This window comes from Lampetra planeri, chromosome 4, assembly GCF_965212315.1.
Source record: "Lampetra planeri chromosome 4, kcLamPlan1.2.h2, whole genome shotgun sequence".
Taxonomy (NCBI): Eukaryota; Metazoa; Chordata; class Hyperoartia; order Petromyzontiformes; family Petromyzontidae; genus Lampetra; species Lampetra planeri.
The window spans coordinates 6,077,600-6,097,512 of NC_136110.1; the positions used below are offsets into that span (position 1 = coordinate 6,077,600).

Consider the following 19,913-nt stretch of genomic DNA (forward strand, 5'->3'; position numbering starts at 1 on the left):
CACCACCTACACTACACTCACACACATCACCTACAACACACACATAACAACAACCGCTATTCACCCCTAAGTGGCGGTGACATCACCAAGACGCTTGTGCCAGGCTATGTGCACGTTGAGGCCACGTGAAGTGTGGAACGCCCGCTGGCAGGTCACGGGGCAGACCCAGGTGCCACGGGTCGCCTGACTGAGATGACTGGCTGATGCACCACCTGTGCCCCCTACTGTGCCAACCGGTTGTGCTTTAGCCACCCGGCGCTCCACTCGTTGTTGTGAGCGTCGCTCCTCCACCCTCCGTTGTTGGAGGGCGACAGCAGCGTCCTTCACAAGCCTCCTCCACAGAAGCCGATCTTGACAACGCTGGTACCAGTCATTGACAAGTCCACTCAGCTCCACATCCTCCTGTACCACATAACTCCATCTCTTCTCTAGCCCGTGCCGCACCCATTTGGCCCCTCTATCCGGCCGAACAAAAGCTGTTTAGGCATGCGGTGGCTGGGCATGCGGGCTACGTGACCCAGCCAACGCAGCCTTGCCTGCCGGAGGAGCTCCCGATGGGACTTTGTCCAGATCTTTCAAGAATATGTGAGCTCCTCACACAATCCAGCCTGGTTAAACCCAGAATGGATCGTAGGCAGGCCAGCCTAAATGTTTCTAACTGGCGAAGATGTTCCATTAGGGGGGGTCCACGTTTCGCAAGCGTACAGAAGGGAGGGAATGACTGTGGCCGAGAAGACCTGAAGCTTCGTGCGGTGCGACAGACCAGGTAACTTCCACACAGCGTTACGCAACCGATGAAAAGATAATGCCACTCGACTGATTCAGAGTGAGACCTCTGCTGTCAAACCGGAGCCGGTCATGAGCACACTGCCCAGGTATGGGAAACTCTCCACTCTCTCCACAACTGCCCTATCACCAATTGGGAGTTGTGGGGGTGGAGTGTCCGATGGTATAAAATACTCAGGCAGGTGCTTAGTTTTGGTGGGGCTGATGGTAAGTCCCCACCTCTTAGTGCTCCAGGTTCAGTAGCAGCGCCTCCAACTCCTCCTCTGAGTGAGCAGCAATTAGTAGATCATCGGCATACATAACATGGTTGAGCAATAGGGAACCATCCCTTGACCGCACCCGGGCATCGATCAGCCTCCCATTATATCTGTACCAGATGGAAATTCCTCAGGTACAGCTATTGCAGGCCTCACGAACTACGTGGTCCAAATAGATGTTAAATAATGTGGGAGCCAGAGGACATCCTTGTCGCACCCCAAGGTGTACAGCGAATGGCTCCGACTCCCGGCCACGTAGTTTTACCCGGGCCCACTCACCATCATGAAGGTCCTTAATGATCGTGAGCAGAGGGTCAGGGACTCCGAAAGCACGAAGAACAATCCAGAGCCCAGGCCTACTGATGGTATCATCGGCCTTGACCAGGTCAATAAAACAAGAGATGTAGGTCTTGTTGGAATTCCCTACACCTCTGCTGTAGCAGACGGGACGTAAAATATGGCATCTGTGCAGGACCGCCCTTTCCTGAAACCATATTGAGGCTCCGCAAGCCACTCCTCAGCGTGCCTAGCAAGGCGATGTTGAATAATCCTTACCAGGACCTTTCCCGGGCAGTCTGTGCACAAACGCCACCCTTCCTCAGCATTTCACTTGGGAGATCATCTCTGCCCGGTGCCTTTCCTGCAGAGGTGGGACAAAGTCATTGTTATGCAAGTCCAAGTCGAGTCGCAAGTCATCAAATTCATGACTCGAGTCTGACTCGAGTCCAAGTCACATGACTCGAGTCCACATCTCATAGGTGGGACAAAGTCATTGTTATGCAAGTCCAAGTCGAGTCGCAAGTCATCAAATTCATGACTCGAGTCTGACTCGAGTCCAAGTCACATGACTCGAGTCCACACCTCTGCTTTCCTGGTCTCAGACTCTGGATCGCCTGTAGTACTTCCTCAACAGATGGCACCTCAGCCAGCCACTCACAGGGGGTGAGTTCTTCAAATATTTGAGGCACCGCAGCCTCCGCAGGGTGGTCCCCACTTTGTCCCACGATGTTTCCCATCGAGGGATTTCCCCTCCCCCAGGACTTCACAGAAATGCTCAGCAAATCTGCAAACCTGTTCCTGGGGGTCAGAGATTGGATCACCGTTTTTCCCTTAATTATGGTAATAGGTGTGGTGATGCAGGTTACTTTTTTGATGGCGTTAAATAGGGATTTGTGATCGCGGGCCATTGAGGCAGACTCCATCTCCACAGCAACCCCCGCGACCACCTCCCATCCTTGCAGCGCCTCACGGCTCTCCGAACCTCCGAGCGAAGGCTGCGGTAAGCCTCCTCATTCTCTGACGTGGGATGCTGTAGATTATTAGAGTGGGCCTGTTGCTTTTCTCAACTATCCTGAATACCTCTTCTGTCAGCCAGGGTCTCTGGGGAGGTTTGGACCGCGTACCCAAAGCAGCCATTGCAGTTGCATGAGTCACAGTCATAAACCTCGCCCATTTACCCTCGACATCTAGAGGAGTGGAGGATGATGCCAATCCCAGCCGCAAGTGATGATGAAATTCTCGCTTGCAACTTTCATCAGCTAGCTGAAACCAGGCCACCTTACGTTGGAATGGGGTCTTGGGTGTACACCCACCACCGGAGTGGAAGAATGGCAGGCGCATCTTACAGATGACAAGTCGATGGTCAGAGGGCAGATCAGCTCTACGGTAGGTCCTGGTGTCAAGGACATGGGCCCGCATCCGCTGATCCATCACTATGTAGTCCAGCAGATGTTCTTGCCGGGACCCGGCATGCATCCATGATGTTGTATGGATGCGCCGATGCCTGAACAGCGTGTTGGTAATTACAAGCCCATGGGCTGCACAAAAATCTAACAGCCTCCTACCGTTGTTATTGAGCTGATTTGGCCCATGTCTTCCAATCACTCCAGACCAGGTGCCAGCATCATGACCAACTCGGGCATTGAAGTCACCCAACAAGATGACTTTATCCCGAGGGGCCACTTTAGCCAGCACCTGTGACAGGAGGTCATAGAAGGCATCGGACTCATTGGCCTTGCCTGCATCCCTCCACGGATGTTCGTTTTTGGTGAGTGCATAAGTAACCACAACCACCACTGCTCGCCTCCTGTTGATGGGAAGGTGCGCCCAAAGTATCCTGGGGCTTACAGCTTCCCACACCTACCGCCACGCTTCCATGCCCCCTTCAATCTTTTGTTCAGAAGAAGAGCCACTCCCTGTTATTTGGTAGTCTCCTGCCCCGAGTAGAGGACTGTCCACCTCCTGAATGCCACAGAGATCCAGGCGGTACCGGTCCAGCTCCCAACAGAGGAGTGGCAGCCTCTCCTCCGCAGTGAGCGTTCGAACATTCCATGTGGCCATCCGTAGTGGCTTTTTGTTATTTCTGGAGGAGCCCCAAGGTTAAAGATTCAATCTCCTGGCTCCACCAAATGGGGTTTGGCCAGGAGACGTCATAGACGCTTGTCCCCCCAGGGCCTCCGGCACAAGCTTATTAATTAGATATTTTAGACGTGGTTTAGTGGTAATTTATTGAAGGTGGAGGGATTACCAGCCACTCGCACCTGTCCAGTGGCTACAAATGCCCCGAGGGGAAAGGCCAATCGGAATTGGCCCTCCCCCCACGGCACTGTTGACGACAGCGTTGCCGCCCGTCTAGCACCACGAGGAGGTAGAGGGTTGTTTTGCCGGACTTTTTACCACATACACCCCACCTACAAAGACAAAGACCCCACGAATCGCCTTAACAGACTGTAGGGGCAAGGAACAGTACACGAGGGGGTGGGTGGCCAGCGCCACGCCCGACCGCCTTTGTCTCCCCAGTGGCGATGTTTACACACCGCACCAGGTACTCATTTGAGACTGAGTCGACCTCACCTACACCACACACCCCACCTACCCCACACACACCCCACCTACACCACCACACAAACCACCTACACCAACACACAAACCACCTACACCACCACACACACCACAAACAACCTACACCACACACACCACCGACACCACACACACACAACCTACACCACACACAACCCACAAAGACAAAGATCCCCCGTATAGCCTTAACAGAATGTAGGGGCAAGTGCTGCTAGCGAGCACCATTGAAGGCCGGAACGGTACACGAGGGGGTGGGTGGCCAGCACCACGCCCGACCGCCTTTGTCTCCCCAGTGGCGATGTTTATACACTGCACCAGGTACTCATTTCAGGCTGAGTCGACCTAGGGGAGGCCCAGAACCGGTTCAGATAATCATCACTGGTGTTGGCCGTGAGAGGGAATCGAACCCGGGTCGCCAGGTTCATAGCGCAGCGCGCTAACCGCGACACCACCGCTCCCCACAGACACAATCCACACCACCTACACCACACACACACCACGTACAGCACACATACACCACCCACAGACCACCTACCCCACCCACACACCATCTGCACCACCCACGCACCACCTACACCGCACACACCACCTACACCACACGCACACACCACCAACACCGCATCCACACACCACCTACACACCACCGACACCACCCCTACACACACCACCTGGACCACAAACCTACACTACACACCACCTACACCACCCACACACACCACCTACACAAACCACCTACACCACACACACACACCACCTACACACACCGCCTACACCACCCACACACACACCACCTACACCACACACACCACCTACACCACCCACACACACCACCTATACACCACCTACACTATACACACCACTTACAACACAAACCTACACTACACACACCACCTACTCCACACACACACACCACCTCCACCACCCACACACACACCACCTACACCACACACACACCACCTACACCACACACACACCACCTACACTACACACACCTACCACCTACACCACACACCACCTACACCACACACCACCTACACCACACACACACCACCTACACCACCTACACTAAACCTACACCACACACCACCCACACACCACCTACACCACCTACACACCTACACCACCAACACCACACGCACACCACACACACCACCTACACACACCACCCACACACACACCACACACACACCACCCACACACCACCTACACACACCACCTACACTACACACACCACCCAAACACCACCCACACCACACACCACCCACACACCATCTACACACACCACCCACACACCACCTACATCACCCACACACACACACCTACACCACCCACACACCACCTACACCACACACACACCACCTACACTACACACACCACCCAAACACCACCCACACCACACACCACCCACACACCACCACCCACACACCACTCACACCACACACACACCACACACACAACCACCTACACCACACACACACCACACACACACCCACCACCTACACCACCCACACACCATCCAAACCACACACACACACCACCCTCACCACCCACACACACTGGAGGAGGGGGGGGGAGACAACTCCACCACCGCCCCTCCTCCTCTGCCATTCCCCGCCCCCCACCGCCTCTCTCCCTCTCGCCCTCCCGCACTCCGCCGCTCTCGCTACCGAGGCTCGCACGCTTTGTAACCACTGCGGGGCACCCACCACACCCCCCTGTCTCTTCCCGGCGCCTTGTAAGAACCCCCAGGTAAATAGAGAATATATAAAAATATAAAGGAAGGGACAAAAAAAAGGCTTCTCCGGGAGGGGACGGTGAAGACGTTGAGAGAGAGAGAGGCAAAGTTGGGGGGGGGGGTGTGTGGGAGGAGGAGGGGGGGGCAAAGCGAAACGAGAGAATTACCACAGGGACAGAGAGAGAAGACGAGGAGGTGGTGGTGGTGGTGGGGTGGAGGAGGAGGAGAGGAAGACGTGGACGAGAGAGGGGGAGACACAGGAGAGGAGAGAGACTCCCCGCCTTGAGCTGCTGCTGCTGCTGCTTCACTCCCACGGCCTGGACACCGCGGCGCTCGCGTTTGTGTGTAGCCGCTTCACTCCTTCCCCTCCTCCTCCTTCCCCTCCTTCTTTTCCTCCTTCCCCACCCCACCACCACCTTCTCCTCTGCCCCCCACACACACATCCCCCCCCCACACACACATCCCCCCCCCACACCCTCTCGAGCACTGCCCGTGGCAGTGCTCGAGGACGCCACGCTAGGAGGTGGTTGCATTCGATAAGAGACGTGCAAGGAATGAGAGGACGGTACGGAGAGCTGCTGATGATGCTTCTGCTGATGCTTCTGATGATGATGCTGATGGTATCGTCACCATCGTCGGTGATGATGTTGGGGAGGCGGGCATCGTTAAGAGGGGGGCGTTGGTGGCGGACGGGGAAGGTGGAGACTACGTGCGGTTGCTGGTGGTGGTGGATTTTTTTTTCCCTCTTTAATTATTATTATTACTCTTATTAGCAAAACGCATTTGCGGCCGATTTCATTGTCGTCCCCGTTGTTTTGTAATCACCCAACGTTGTAGTTGACGATCGCAAAGTCGTCGTCCGCCGCAAGCAAATCGCGGCCTCCTCGTCGAGGCCTCTGGGCCCGCGGTGCCTCGACTCGAGACGCGTAAATCATCGCACACCTCCTTGTTCGCGTGTGTTTAGGGGTTTGTCTCGGCAAAAAGTGCAGTTTCGGAAGACGTCGTTTGCCTCTGTGCCTCGGTCAGAACCCGTTTTGTGTGTTCCCCCCCCCGTGTGTTTCAATCGACGGGAATTGTCAAAATGAACGATTCGTGTGGAGGCGGCAACGCGGCGGAGGGTTTTTGTGTTTTTGGCGCGGGGCCTGTTGAAGGCCCCCCCTCGGCTTCGTCACTTTCATCGCGATTAGCGAGATTTAATGACCGACGGGGTGTTAAGGTAACGGCGATATTCAACAACGGAGCAGCAGAGTGCAAATGGACGACTTTTTAAATTATTAATGAATCAACTGAAGGTGGTTTTATTATTGAACGCGTTTCTTTAAAGCAGCGACACCCTGCGTCCGAGGCCTACGCTGGAGGTCGCACTCGTGTCGACTTGAGACTCTTTTGTGTTTGCTACGTTCTGTTATTTTTTTTACTGCATCTGCTAATTGCATTGAAGATTGTTATTCTTTTCTAGTGAGGCGATCAAAGTCATCTGTTCGTGACGGGTATTGCAGGAGGCGTGCTGGTAGCGATACGTGCATGGTTTATTCTGCTGTAATGTTCAGTACTGTACCGTGGAGCAACATATATGTAGCATTGGCAGGAAGTGCATTCAATGTGTTTCGTTTGCTTAGTCCTGGACACACGTGTTTTGAATGCTGCGTTAACGTGTTGCACTACTTGAGTATGTACTGTGTTGTATACATGGTATATGACGTTTATGGTTTCCGATAGCAAACGTGCACAAATCAATATCCTAATTCAGCACCGGCCTATAACATAAACTGCTGTATGCAAATGTTTCGGGCAATAACCCTTTAGAATGAAGGGCAATATATTAAATGTACACTTTAAAGGAAAGAACTCGTTCCCCTTAGTCGACCTCGTTGCCCAAAACGTGTAGTCCCTTGTAGCTTTTTGCTGGCTGGCAGGGTGAATGACTCACGTGATATTTAGATTTATGTCTTGTCGAGTGTTTACATTTATTGTAAAAATGTGGTCTGTAGTAGTTGGAGACGATTCTGCAACGTGCTCTTGCAGTGTACAATTTAGTTTTGAGTACACTGCATTATGCAACCTGCAATTCGTTTCAGTGTTACCAAGTCCACTGAACTATCGATGCGTGGCTTTGTACGCGACATCTCAACAAGGGTTTAAAAAAAAATCCAAGTTTATACAATTCGGATGCGTGCAGGAAGCGTAGTTGAAGTCACTGGTTCCAGATGGGCCGTGGTGGAGAGATGTTATCTCCCCAGCCTGGTACGCAAGAAGTCGTAGGTTCCATCCCGACCCTAACGCCTGTATATTTTGGAGTTTGCAAGTTCTCCCCGTGGTCGCGTGGATTTTTCTCCGGGTCCTCCGATTTTCCCCTCCACATTTTGAAACAACATGCGTTGAGAGTACTGTATTTGGCTGCTATACATTTTTCCCCGCATGATAAACCACTTAGTTGAACTATCATTTGTGGCAAGGAAACTTCTGAAGAAAAAGCTATATAGCTCAGTGGGCCTTACCTGGTTAAATAAATGTTTAGCCTGTTTACAATAACGTATTCATCTCCACTCGTGTTTCTCTCCCACTTTGCCAAACCCTTGCTGCCCTCCCCCCCCAACACCTGAAAACGTGATATAGATGGCGGGGTTCCTGGGGGACTTTGGCCTAGAGAATGGGTCCCGGCTGTCGGTGCCGGAGCAGGTCGGGTTGATGGCTGCCAGCGCTTACCAACCAGAGAACGGGGACTTTGGTCTAATGCCACCGCCGCCATCGCTGCTTCAGCAACATCACCAACACCAGCCACAGCCACAGACTCCACTTGGGAAAAAGGCTCGCACTCCTAAGAAGTCTACATCTCCCACAGCCACACCCAAGCAAGTGGTCACCCTTCTTTTTAAATCCTTTATATTAAGTTCACTTGCTTGCTTGCTTACTTACGACCGTGCAAATCTTTCGGTCGTGTTTTATCCCACTTCCCGTGATCCAATCGAGCTGACATTTTCCACACAGACTCATTGTGCGTGACAATTAATTTTCGTGAAATTTTTTTCCCAAAATTTTACACTTTTTAGGGAAAAAAAATGATATTTAATTACCAATTGCTTAATGGTGGCAGGCAATCATCTCACCCATAGGTGGCAGCCATCTCAAGCCAGAGGACGAGAGGACTCCAGCCGCCACGCATATAAAGGATTTATAGTGAAAAACTTTGTTTTTACGGGTTAATTTTTTTGTTTGTGTATATGCCCTTGACGGGTTTACTGTATTTGGCTCGAAAAAGTGTGGCTTACAAAAGAGATACTGGACCTCCATGGCGATTCTTAGTGACAGCTTAGAATTGATTTCGTTTTCAATTAAAAGTGTGCTTTACATTGCGAGGTATTTAGCAAGAAGCTCTTCGAAATAATGAGTGATTCGTGTAATTGATCAGCTGGCTATGTAGCCATGACTTTTGTCAAAGGGCTGTTAAAATTACGGGTGTGAAAGGGTAATTTGGGAAACCTAAATGTAGATTAACCCAAATATAATTGAAAAAGGCAGTGCAAATATATGAATTAAGATGCTGATGGTATTCTACCTTGAATCTTTGAGTAGAAAATACATAAAGCATTACTTTCCAGGAAGTAAATAGAAGCCATGGTCTTGCCAATGCAATATGCCACAAGGTATGAACTGGGTTTGTTATTTGTTAACCAGAAAGCGAGGCCGTCCTGCCGGCACCACCAAAGCTGCGGGCTTTAGGACAAGCACAGGACGCCCACCTGGCACCACCAAGGCAGCAGGCTACAGAACCAGCACTGGACGCCCACCTGGCACCACCAAGGCTGCCGGATACAGGACCAGCCCTGGACGACCTCCGCATCATCACTTGGTACATGTTGCCATATTCATCTAGCTATGAATAATCTAGAGTTAAACTATCCTGGTTGTAGATGAGCCATGCTCATTTTCAGCTTTTAAACACACACACACTGGTGTAATTAGTTATGTTTCTTGTCTGGGAGTCCGTGAATCAGTTGACCAGTAAACGGATTACCTTAAGCTATTAAAACAGATTATACATTCAACGTCTTCAACCCCATTCTACATAGGTAAACAATACATTTGTTCAAAAAGCATAATTGTACATGTTTCATACCAACTGGGACACTTGACTGTATTGGCCCGAGGAATGTTCTGCTGCCATGACACTCAAGTAGCTCTTTAACACGAGAGGTCTCCCATGTAAAGAAAATGTGAATATAGATAGGCTCTTACATAGTCAAATTTGGTTCTGTTTTAGAAGTTCCAATTGCCAAGAGCGCTACAAGTAGCAATGCTGATAAATATGTATTGTTTGTATGGGCCAGAGCTCATTTAACATCAAAACTAGAATATTGTTGCAATGTTTAGAGTTGTACGGTTGTTTTTTTCTACAATTAAGTAGTGTGTACCCTATTTTGTACCAAGTCAACCTTGCAAACTGACTGGTTTCATTAGCCCCCCACCAAGTTAAAAATTAATTGCACTGAAATATGTCTATGTTCCTCACCTTCACGAATCTGCACTGTGATCAACATGGGTATATATGGCGAAATAACCCCCAGAACCAACATTGCAAGGGGGAGGCTCTTCATCAAGCAGTTTAACAAAGGCTGTTGCACATGTACGTTATCATATGTAATTTTACCTATTTAAATCGTGGGTTATATAATGCATTTTCCAACAATTTGTCAGTCCTGTTTGTGTAGAACGTTTTTCTTGGAATGGTATGTGCTTACTTTGCGGTCGGGTCACCCGGGTTGTGTTGTGTTGTGCAGCATGTGAAGGGATCTCCGGCCCGTGGAGGGGCACAGGGCCCAGTACGGGCATCTCCTCAACTCAAGGAGCAGCACGGATCGGCGGAAGGGCTGTGGCACGCCAGCTCGGAGGCGGTTGCTGAAGCTGTGAGGGCGGTGACGGCACACGGACAGAGCGGGGAGCTGTCACAAGCGATGGGGCACCGGTGCTTTGGTTTAGGGGAACAGAGTTAACCCTTTTAACGACAGCACTCTTTTTAATTTTGAGAATGATGCTTCGGGTAAGTGTCCATTTTGGGGAACAAAAAAATGTTTGACTGGCATCTGCAAGATATATATTGATTTAATTTGGATACATTTGTGTGTTACTGTAATATTTTAATGATCTGTTGGGTTGTTGCTTATCTTTAGGTAAAGAAATGTCGATAAAAGGGTTACAAACAGCACAGTTCAAGGTTATGTTGAGTTTGGCAATGCCCAAGTAAAAAAAGCAACTCACAAATATTTACCGAGAGTATTTTCTTTTAAAAACATTCTAGGTAAACCACTTCTGACAAATCTTCGTTCAGGGTTTGCCTGATTAATGTTTCCTTGGACTGTGCTGGTACAGTAGTTGAACCAAATATTAAGTTACTGTAATATCAAAAAAGATATGTCCATATTTATACTGCAGATGTTGATCCGTGTGGTCTTATACAATTGCTAACATTACACCAAATGACATGCAATAAACGTAGCAAAATTGTTTCCTTCAACGGTGAATACGCTTCTAATGCCAACTGCTGTATTATCAAAAATTAAGTTGCTGAAACTTATAAGATACATAAATTTGGATTTTGTAAAACTTTAATTGCTTTTCAGATAGTCTATTAAGTCTAATGAATCATTAAAAAAATGACCATATTATGCTGTTTAACCGTTAGATCTGACTTGTGCTTTTTGGTGGTATTTTAGCCCCAGCTTCCTATTGTCAGTTGTACAGCTTTGCAGGGCATATACACACTTACCATGATTTGAATAGCTTTTATTAATGTCACGTCAATCGAAAAGGTCAGTCTTTTGGTGTAGCTATCTTCGTCATCGTACGTGCCCCTTCACACTTGGTGTGCAGAGTGCAGCCTTCCTACTAGGATCATGTTAACCACATCACCGTTTGAGAAGTGCTTGTATAAAAACTGCCGTAGTTACCAGTAGAATGCTCGCAGGCACTTTGCCACATTTTTTAGACGTAAAATGTCCATTCTATATGCTTTTATCTTTGTGTATCCATTGTGGTGTACTGTATGCTGTATTTTGTAGTTGCAAATCAAATATAAAAGTGCTTTTTTCCACGTTTAGTATATCTGAAATCACAATTAACATGCAGCTGACGTCTATAAAACGGATGCGTATGGGCTACTTGGTCACGATTATTGATTTGCATTGATACATAATACTTGTCATTGGCATTTCATATACAGTATGTACACAACTAATTCCACTGGCCAGCAATTAATCTCTTGCAGTCACGAAAAACTCATGTATACATTGCATGCGTTACACAACATGTTTACGCTTTTAATAAAACATGCAGGTATTTGTTTCCGTAATTGAAGCATTTTCCGTTTTTTTTGCTGTGTGGTGGTACATTTGGGAAGAGCAATTCACCTGCGGTATTCGATGAGACGAGTATAATTGTAAATGTGTGATTGTCAGGAATGCATGCAAAATCCTATTAGGTCGCTTAACCCTCTATTAAATGCTTGGCAAAGCACGAGTGTATATTTTTCACATTTCCACTTTAGTGAGCTACGTTGCGTGTACTGGTATTTTCTTACGTTGTTAATAAAAAAAAATCTTCAATTGGGTTTTTATCTCTATTTGTAAAAGGTCTAATGTGGGTAGCAGATTATGCGCACATCATTAGTCGCTCGCGGTTCCACGCGCGCGCAGCGCCGAAGCTGTTGCACTTTGTTTATCAAATCCCATTACAAAAAGGAACCAGGATGGTCGGTTTCAATTTGCTCCGGCAGATGGCGCTCAATACACGTGTGACAATTGTCCCACGGCATTGACTCGATAAATTGTGTCGCGTCGCTGGAACGAGAAGAATTGCATTTTACTAAATACATGCTACGTCCAGTGGGATTTTAAATGCTGACATGAACTAGATAGCTTTGATGATATTTCTGCACATTTAATAAGACGCATAATTCAAAACCTTGCCATCAAGCCTTCATTCTCGCCATTAAGACCCATGTGGTACACATTCAGTGATAATTGGGTATTTTAGGGGGGGGGGGGGGAACTTGCTGTGCACCTTATTTACCGTTTGCATAATTTAAAATAGAAAAGTGCAGCGTACTTAAATCTACCCACATCAAAGCCCCGACCTTAAAGATGTCACTTCAAATAAAACGGGACATTCTGGCATTCCCATTTTAAAGCCCCAATGCACATCAATGTGGGCGCCGTGATGTGATGCAGGAATATAACATTCTTAAGTTTGAAGTATCGTCAAAGCGTAAGACCCGCATGATGCGGGGAAGCGCTCATCCAGCAGTGGAAGGGCTGCACGTTTACGGAAGTGTCAATGTTTTTTTTTAAATACACATCTTATTCGAGAAGAGGAAACAATTCGTCGATTAATATCAACACTCTTAACGTCCAATAATATTTTTTTAATGAAAATTATGATCAGCTCATGTTACACTTAGGGCTGATCTATGCCGCAAATAAGGGCCATTGCTAGAAACGTCAACGATTATTGTTTGCTTTTCTGGACAGTGTTGGGTTTAAAAAAAAGTGTATTTCGGTTCATTGAGTGAATGTAACACTAAATAACAGAATCAAAGCAAAGATACGTTTTTTTTTAATGGAACCCTCGGTACAGAATCGTAACAAATGAATCAAATAGACGTCGTGAGGGTATGAACAGGATCGCCATTACACAGCAGCTCTCTCACATAGCTCAAACAAAACACGGAATTGTACATCGTAGCTGACATCTGTCCAAGTCGATAAAAATTCACCAACATGACGTGCCAGACGTCTGTCTGTGCTTAGGGCGTCCAAGAGATTGTATGTATATAAATACATCAACATCACGCAAGCACAAACCCAGTACGGCGTATGAATTCTTCTTCAGGGGTGATGTTTATTCACACAAGAGCCGCGTCGATCATGCTCGTTGGTGAAGGCGTTGGAGCATAGTACAGTGCAACAATATATATTGCTACACTGCCCTCTGTTGACAACGTAACCATGATAATTCTTTTTTTACTCTTCTATCTGGCAACAACACTGACACCTTATTTTTACAAGGAGTCATGTTTGCATAGACCACAATACCTGCAGCCATAATGCAAACAAAAAACATAACTCTGATAATATATGCACTGTCCTTGAAGTTGATTTGCTCACACCCGAGACAGCTTTTCTTAGAGCCTAGTCTCACATGGGTTGGACCAGATGACGCCAAAAGGCGCACAACTCAAAAGACAATGTACCATCAGAGTATGAGAGCTCGGGGTAAGCATTTACACCATTGGAACCTCATTTGCCAGTAAAAAATTGTTGCCAGATAGAAGGGTAAAAAAACAATTATCATATTTTTTACTGGCAAATGAGGTTCAAATAACGTAACCATGTGCAAGCTATCCCACGTCTCCTGTTTTTGTTCGTAGTGGTTGTCCATTCAGGCACTATCCAGGGATGAGCCGGTCTGGCTACCGAGATGTGGTGAGATTGGGTGTATTCCTGGTGATGTGGTCGTATGCCGATGTTCATTACATTGGGTGGTATCGCGTTAAAAATATATGTTCCTGTATATTCCGCATACAAATGTAAATTAACGTGATTCCGTTTGTATGATGAATACGGTTCTATAAACTGCAGCTATTCGATTGAATAATAGAGCATAATTTGTATGTATGTTGAACTTCTTTAGCACCGTACGTAGCCAACCGTGCTAATCGAACGTGCGAGGAAGGACAACAAACAACACAACCAGCAGTTCTAAACATCGTGCTGAATGCGGCAGCCTCGAGCTTTGCTGCTGAAGTGATGCGAACCCATTCCGTACAACGTAATCGAAAAACGTAGCAGCGTTTCTTCATATAAACAGGGGCATGAGAGCTCTAGCAAGGAAGCATGATGGAAACAAATCATATCGTATCGTTTTATTTAGCGTATCATAATCATCACCAGCCATCTATCTGTACGAATCCCTTCCTTGTTGCACATCCCTGTACCTCTCGCGCAACTGGAGTTTTCTCCGGGAGCTCTGGTTTCCTCCCAATTGAATATGTAAACATTTGTTAATGAAAAAACAACAATATAGGGCCGGTCATAAAAAAATGTTCCACGACTCAGCAGGACTCTGGATAAATAAATAAATGACTCACAGAGCTCCCGTACATCGGGGGTGAGCTTTAGAACAAGAATGCACGATATGAACTAACAAAACTAAACTATTTTACTTTACCAGGCAAGGTCCACCACTGAGCTATATAGGCATTTTTCAGAAGCGGCCTGGTCACAAATGATAGCTGAACGAAGTGGCTTATAACGTGGAAATATTTGACAGCCATATACCCTAAACGCGTGATGTTGATTCTAAATGTGGAGAAAAATCCATGCGCGAGAGATATTGCGAATTCGTAATGTACAGGCATCAGGCTCGGGATGTAACCCACGACCTCCTGTATACCACGCGAGGTAGTTAACATCTCGCCGCCGTTGCGCCCATATTTAAGCAGATCGTATCGTTATTTCAGATTCTTTAGAAAATAAATAAATAAACTAACGACGTTTCTATCTACGTGACTTTACCGAAAGAACGAAAGAATATGAATTCCAGCAGTCACGAAAGTTTTAAATTAAAATCGTATCAATCTTGATTTGAAGCGTTCGTGACTACAGGAATCCATACTCTTTGGTTCTTTCGGTAAAGTCAAGTAGGTAGAAAAATAATAGATCACGACGTTTCGATCGCAACACAAGCAACCGTCATCAGGTGGGACAACCACAGCAAGAAAAAACCGCTAAAGTAGAGTACAAAATAGTATCGTTATTGTTTGACGATAAACGTCATATTCAAGGTTGTGTGTTTTTACATTGTCTCTGACCTTGGCGTTTTGTTTACCTCCGGTTACCCAGCTGCCCATTGCAGATACTCCACGGTGTCACGTACTGGCAACAATGTTCAGAAGAATTCAATGAATTACGGGCTCTCGCACAACGAGCATTACAACTCGGCTTCAATCCGCAAAGCGTCCCAGCACATCTCTCGTCAGCAGATAACCTCTCCCCGCGTTGTACACACGCAGGATATGGCTTCTTAATTGGTCATTGGGCCATTGGCCCAAACATAGCTTATCGGGACTCACCCAGGGTAACAGACGCGAACAATATTTTCATAAAGCGTCATCTCTGAAAATTACAAATACGTACTTTAGCAAGGTCACTGTGTTAGTGTGTGATAGAAATGACCTTAAATAATGGTATCTTGGTGTGTTTGACGGACAAACCAGTATTGTTTTGGGCACGAAACAACGAATGAGATATGGAAACTCAACGGAATATGAAAGGAAACAGGAAGTATTTCCACGTAGTTGACGACGTACGGCGCCAAAGAAGTTCAACATACTTACAAGTACTGTATGTCCACAGAACAATTAAATACGTACACTTAAACTCATTCTGCCCACGGAGGACACGAGTAGCAGGCCCACACCGGGTGGTACCGACAAGGCCCCCACTTTGGCTCGTGGGCTAAATTTCAGCCTCGTACAGCAAAGTCATTACAGTGAACGCATTCTTTGTGGAAGCGTTGGGGGTGCAAAAGCATTCGGTTCTTTCCGTCTCGAATGTGTCTGCACCGGGCACACCGCATTCGATACAAACAGCGTCTCCTCCCTTTGGCTGCGATTATTACAATTCGCGTGCCACCTTCCAATGTTCCAGGCGACCCGCAAAATTATTTGGTGATAATTTTAGCAATCATAGCCCCGAAGTTGTATTCATTGGGATGTTTAACTTGGGAAATATTCCTCTGTGGCGAAAGCTACTTAGCACGTACCCTCTTCCCGGTCCGCACATAGCATATTCAGTGATATATTAAGCCATGGTGAGGGTATTTACATCAAACCAATGCAGAAATACTTATCCACCGGCACACCATATCGAGTATGCCTCTCGCTATGGCTGAGGTTAGTAGTATCACCTCCAAGCCTACCAGCGACCCGGGAAATATTCACCCATCCCTGGTTGTAAACAATGCGATTTATAATGAGTCGCTAATTTCTGGGTAATATACAACAATACGCAAGCCACATCCAGTACTGTAAACAGCTCGCTGTGGCTTCCGCAAATGCCGGATTATCCTAGTAGCAAAAGTAGCTACATATGCTACGGGCACCGCACTTTCAAGCTATCAATTCCGGTTCAGTGATTCTGCACTTGCTATATCACTATAGTACTATACTGCCTTCAACTTTTATGAACGACTGGGTGTTTAAGGTTAGCGATTTGTCGTATTATCTGGCTGTATAGCAAATACTAAAATTAAATTACTTTACTGTGCAAGTAAAACATTTGTGTTTTAATATGTACGTGTTTCTTTTTACTTAGGACCCCTATATGCTACATGCCCCGCACTCGCTTAATCCGGCACTGGCTGCGGCTACTTATCACCATAGGTGGGACAAAGTCATTGTTATGCAAGTCCAAGTCGAGTCGCAAGTCATCAAATTCATGACTCGAGTCTGACTCGAGTCCAAGTCACATGACTCGAGTCCACATCTCATAGGTGGGACAAAGTCATTGTTATGCAAGTCCAAGTCGAGTCGCAAGTCATCAAATTCATGACTCGAGTCTGACTCGAGTCCAAGTCACATGACTCGAGTCCACATCTCATAGGTGGGACAAAGTCATTGTTATGCAAGTCCAAGTCGAGTCGCAAGTCATCAAATTCATGACTCGAGTCTGACTCGAGTCTAAGTCACATGACTCGAGTCCACACCTCTGCTTATCACGTGCCACTTCCCCGGTAAACATTAAAACAAATGAGCGGCCACCCTCCCAGTAAACATGCGACGTTGGGCCAACGTTCGCAATGTAGTTGGAAACGATTGCATGTTCAGTGGCCACCCACCGCTGCTCACACCCTGGTCCCGAGAAGCCAGACAGGGGGAGAATGAAGCAAATATGCTCAGACGCAATTGCGCCTCGCCACTCGCTGCTGCCACTGTTCCCACGAGGATTGAGGTGGTTAACGTCGACTGCACTTGACGTACGTTTTCTTTTTACCAACGCAGGCGATATAGTTCGCGGACAGACGTAAATAGTAGTTTTACGATGAGAGCGTTGCCACCAAAAGCGTTGCTTTCGCGACGAAGTTTCCCGGCCTTAAGCAATCCGCACTGACCAGCGTGTTGCCGTATGGTGAAAGAGACCCCATCTCCCTCGCCTTGCAAGGTGCGGGGAGGCCTTAATCCAGCAGTTGATTGATAAACGGCAGGACATGTTGACACAAATACCTAATTTGACACAAATCATTGCATACGTTGTAATAAAAGTGTGCACGGTTGGCTACGTACGGTGCGAAATTAGTTCAACATTGCAGGGTGGCCCAGATGTCTTATGACCCCAATTTTAGCATCTAAAAACTTCATATTTTGAAAGTAATGTTAATATAACCAGACATGAATATGGAAATAATTTTTTTTTACGGGTCAATGAATTGTGAGTCACAAGGCATGTGAACCACCTTGTGCATATGCGTATATTTGGCTCTGGCTAAGTAATACTAACGTTCCAACCCGTAACGCAAGTACGAACTGTAACCACATTTTACCGTGCCTTATCTCCATGGATAAGCTTGAATTGCACTACAGTACTTACATAAGCGAGTACTTCATCCGTGCTGCGACGAAGAGACGGGGGAGGGCTGGGGTCATCCCTCTCCAGAGAATGATGAAGATTAAATCGTACAGCCAGCGAGACGGCGGCGGAACAAGCAACCCACGTGTATTATAATCACCCCCGACGCACTAATATACATAATGCAACAACAACTAACATCACGCACCGAACAAGCGATGGCACAATTGTAAGCCTCTTCTCGGAGGCCAAGGGAACTACGTTACTTAAACGTCCAACGCACATGCAAACAAACGGGTTTATTGGGAACGTGTCCAGGAGAGAGATAACGTACACCCTGCCTCCACTCTCCCTTGATAAACCCGTTTACCTGGTAAGAAAAAAAATATATAATGACTGCAATGCATTGCATAGCAATGGGTATTCATGATTGCTGAGGTCTGGCCGATGGGATTTTAGAAGACGTTCCGGAAAGTAAGACGCGCTCCAAGGTTGTGCCCATTGGCAATAAATTTACATGAAGACAAAGATCCCCCCCGTATAGCCTGAACAAGTGCTGTTAAGTATGTGGGTGGCCAGCACCACGCCCGGCCGCCTTTGTCTCCCCAGTGCCAATGCATACACATCGCACCTGTGGCTGAGTCGACCTAGGGGTGGCTCAGGACCGATTCAGATAAGCGTCACTGGTCGAACTCGCGTCGACAGGTTCGTTGCGCAGAGCGCTAACCCTTGGCACTACCGCTCCCCGCTCAAACCACACGCACGCTCATTTAACACGGGTAAAGCTCAGAGGAGGGTCGTGCAAACACAGTGTACAAATACTACTCTGAAGACGTTTATTTTAGGCTACATATTTAAACAGATTTTTCCTAAATATCCACGGATACTCAGTTCGTCAACTTGATTTCATAGCGTAACTGAACATGCTTTGAGTCAATTAAAATTGAACACGATATGTATTTACAGATTAAATTGCCTATCAAGGGAGAGAATGGATTGTAATTTGGAGATGCATTTATCGGTATCCGTCTGACCGATAATGGTCTACAGAGGCGGCTATGCACGATCACGGCCTATTTAAATGTTATTATCGATACCTATTCCCGAATAATGCATTAATCATGGACGGGCCTACGAAGACAATTGTTCTTTTGTCACGGAGATCGGGGAGATTAGATCGACTATAGGAGTGCAACGTTGGAAACCAATTCGTTTGCATGACGGAGGTGCAATGGGATTCCTTTAGCCTTTGTCTGATTCTCTTTCATGTTCGATGCTCCTGACTTATTTATGAATATATATTCCGACCTTGTAATTCTTAAAACAAGCTATAACATTTCTCCCTCGGATCATATCAACTAACATGGTTTTCTTACCTCTGTGTGTCTGTGTCTCTCTCTCTGCGTGTCTCTCTCTCTGTCTCTGTGTTTGTCTTTCTGTGTGTCTCTCTCTGTCTCTCTCTCTGTCTCTCTCTCTGTGTATGCGTCTCTCTTCGTGTCTGTGTTGTCTCTCTCCGAGCTTGCATTCATTTACACCTGATGACGGTTGCTTGTGTCGCAATCGAAACGTCGTATTCTATTATTTATTTTATTTCTACGTGACCTTACCGAAAAAACCAAAGAGTAATTCCTGCACTTACGAAAGCTTCAAATCAAG

At 47.1% G+C, this 19,913-nt stretch overlaps 1 protein-coding gene across 1 annotated transcript in view; it reads left to right on the plus strand.

Moving 5' to 3' along the window:
• The window catches only part of C4H5orf24 (chromosome 4 C5orf24 homolog), a 29,661-nt gene extending 17,678 nt beyond the window's left edge, over positions 1 to 11,983 (plus strand). Inside the window, exons 7-9 of the mRNA XM_078593127.1 lie at positions 8,254 to 8,493; positions 9,317 to 9,487; positions 10,416 to 11,983. Of these exons, the coding sequence (XP_078449253.1) occupies positions 8,254 to 8,493; positions 9,317 to 9,487; positions 10,416 to 10,628 (624 nt within the window). The 3' untranslated portion in view covers positions 10,629 to 11,983. The remainder of the gene's footprint in view (positions 1 to 8,253; positions 8,494 to 9,316; positions 9,488 to 10,415) is intronic.
• Positions 11,984 to 19,913: the final 7,930 nt, after the last annotated feature.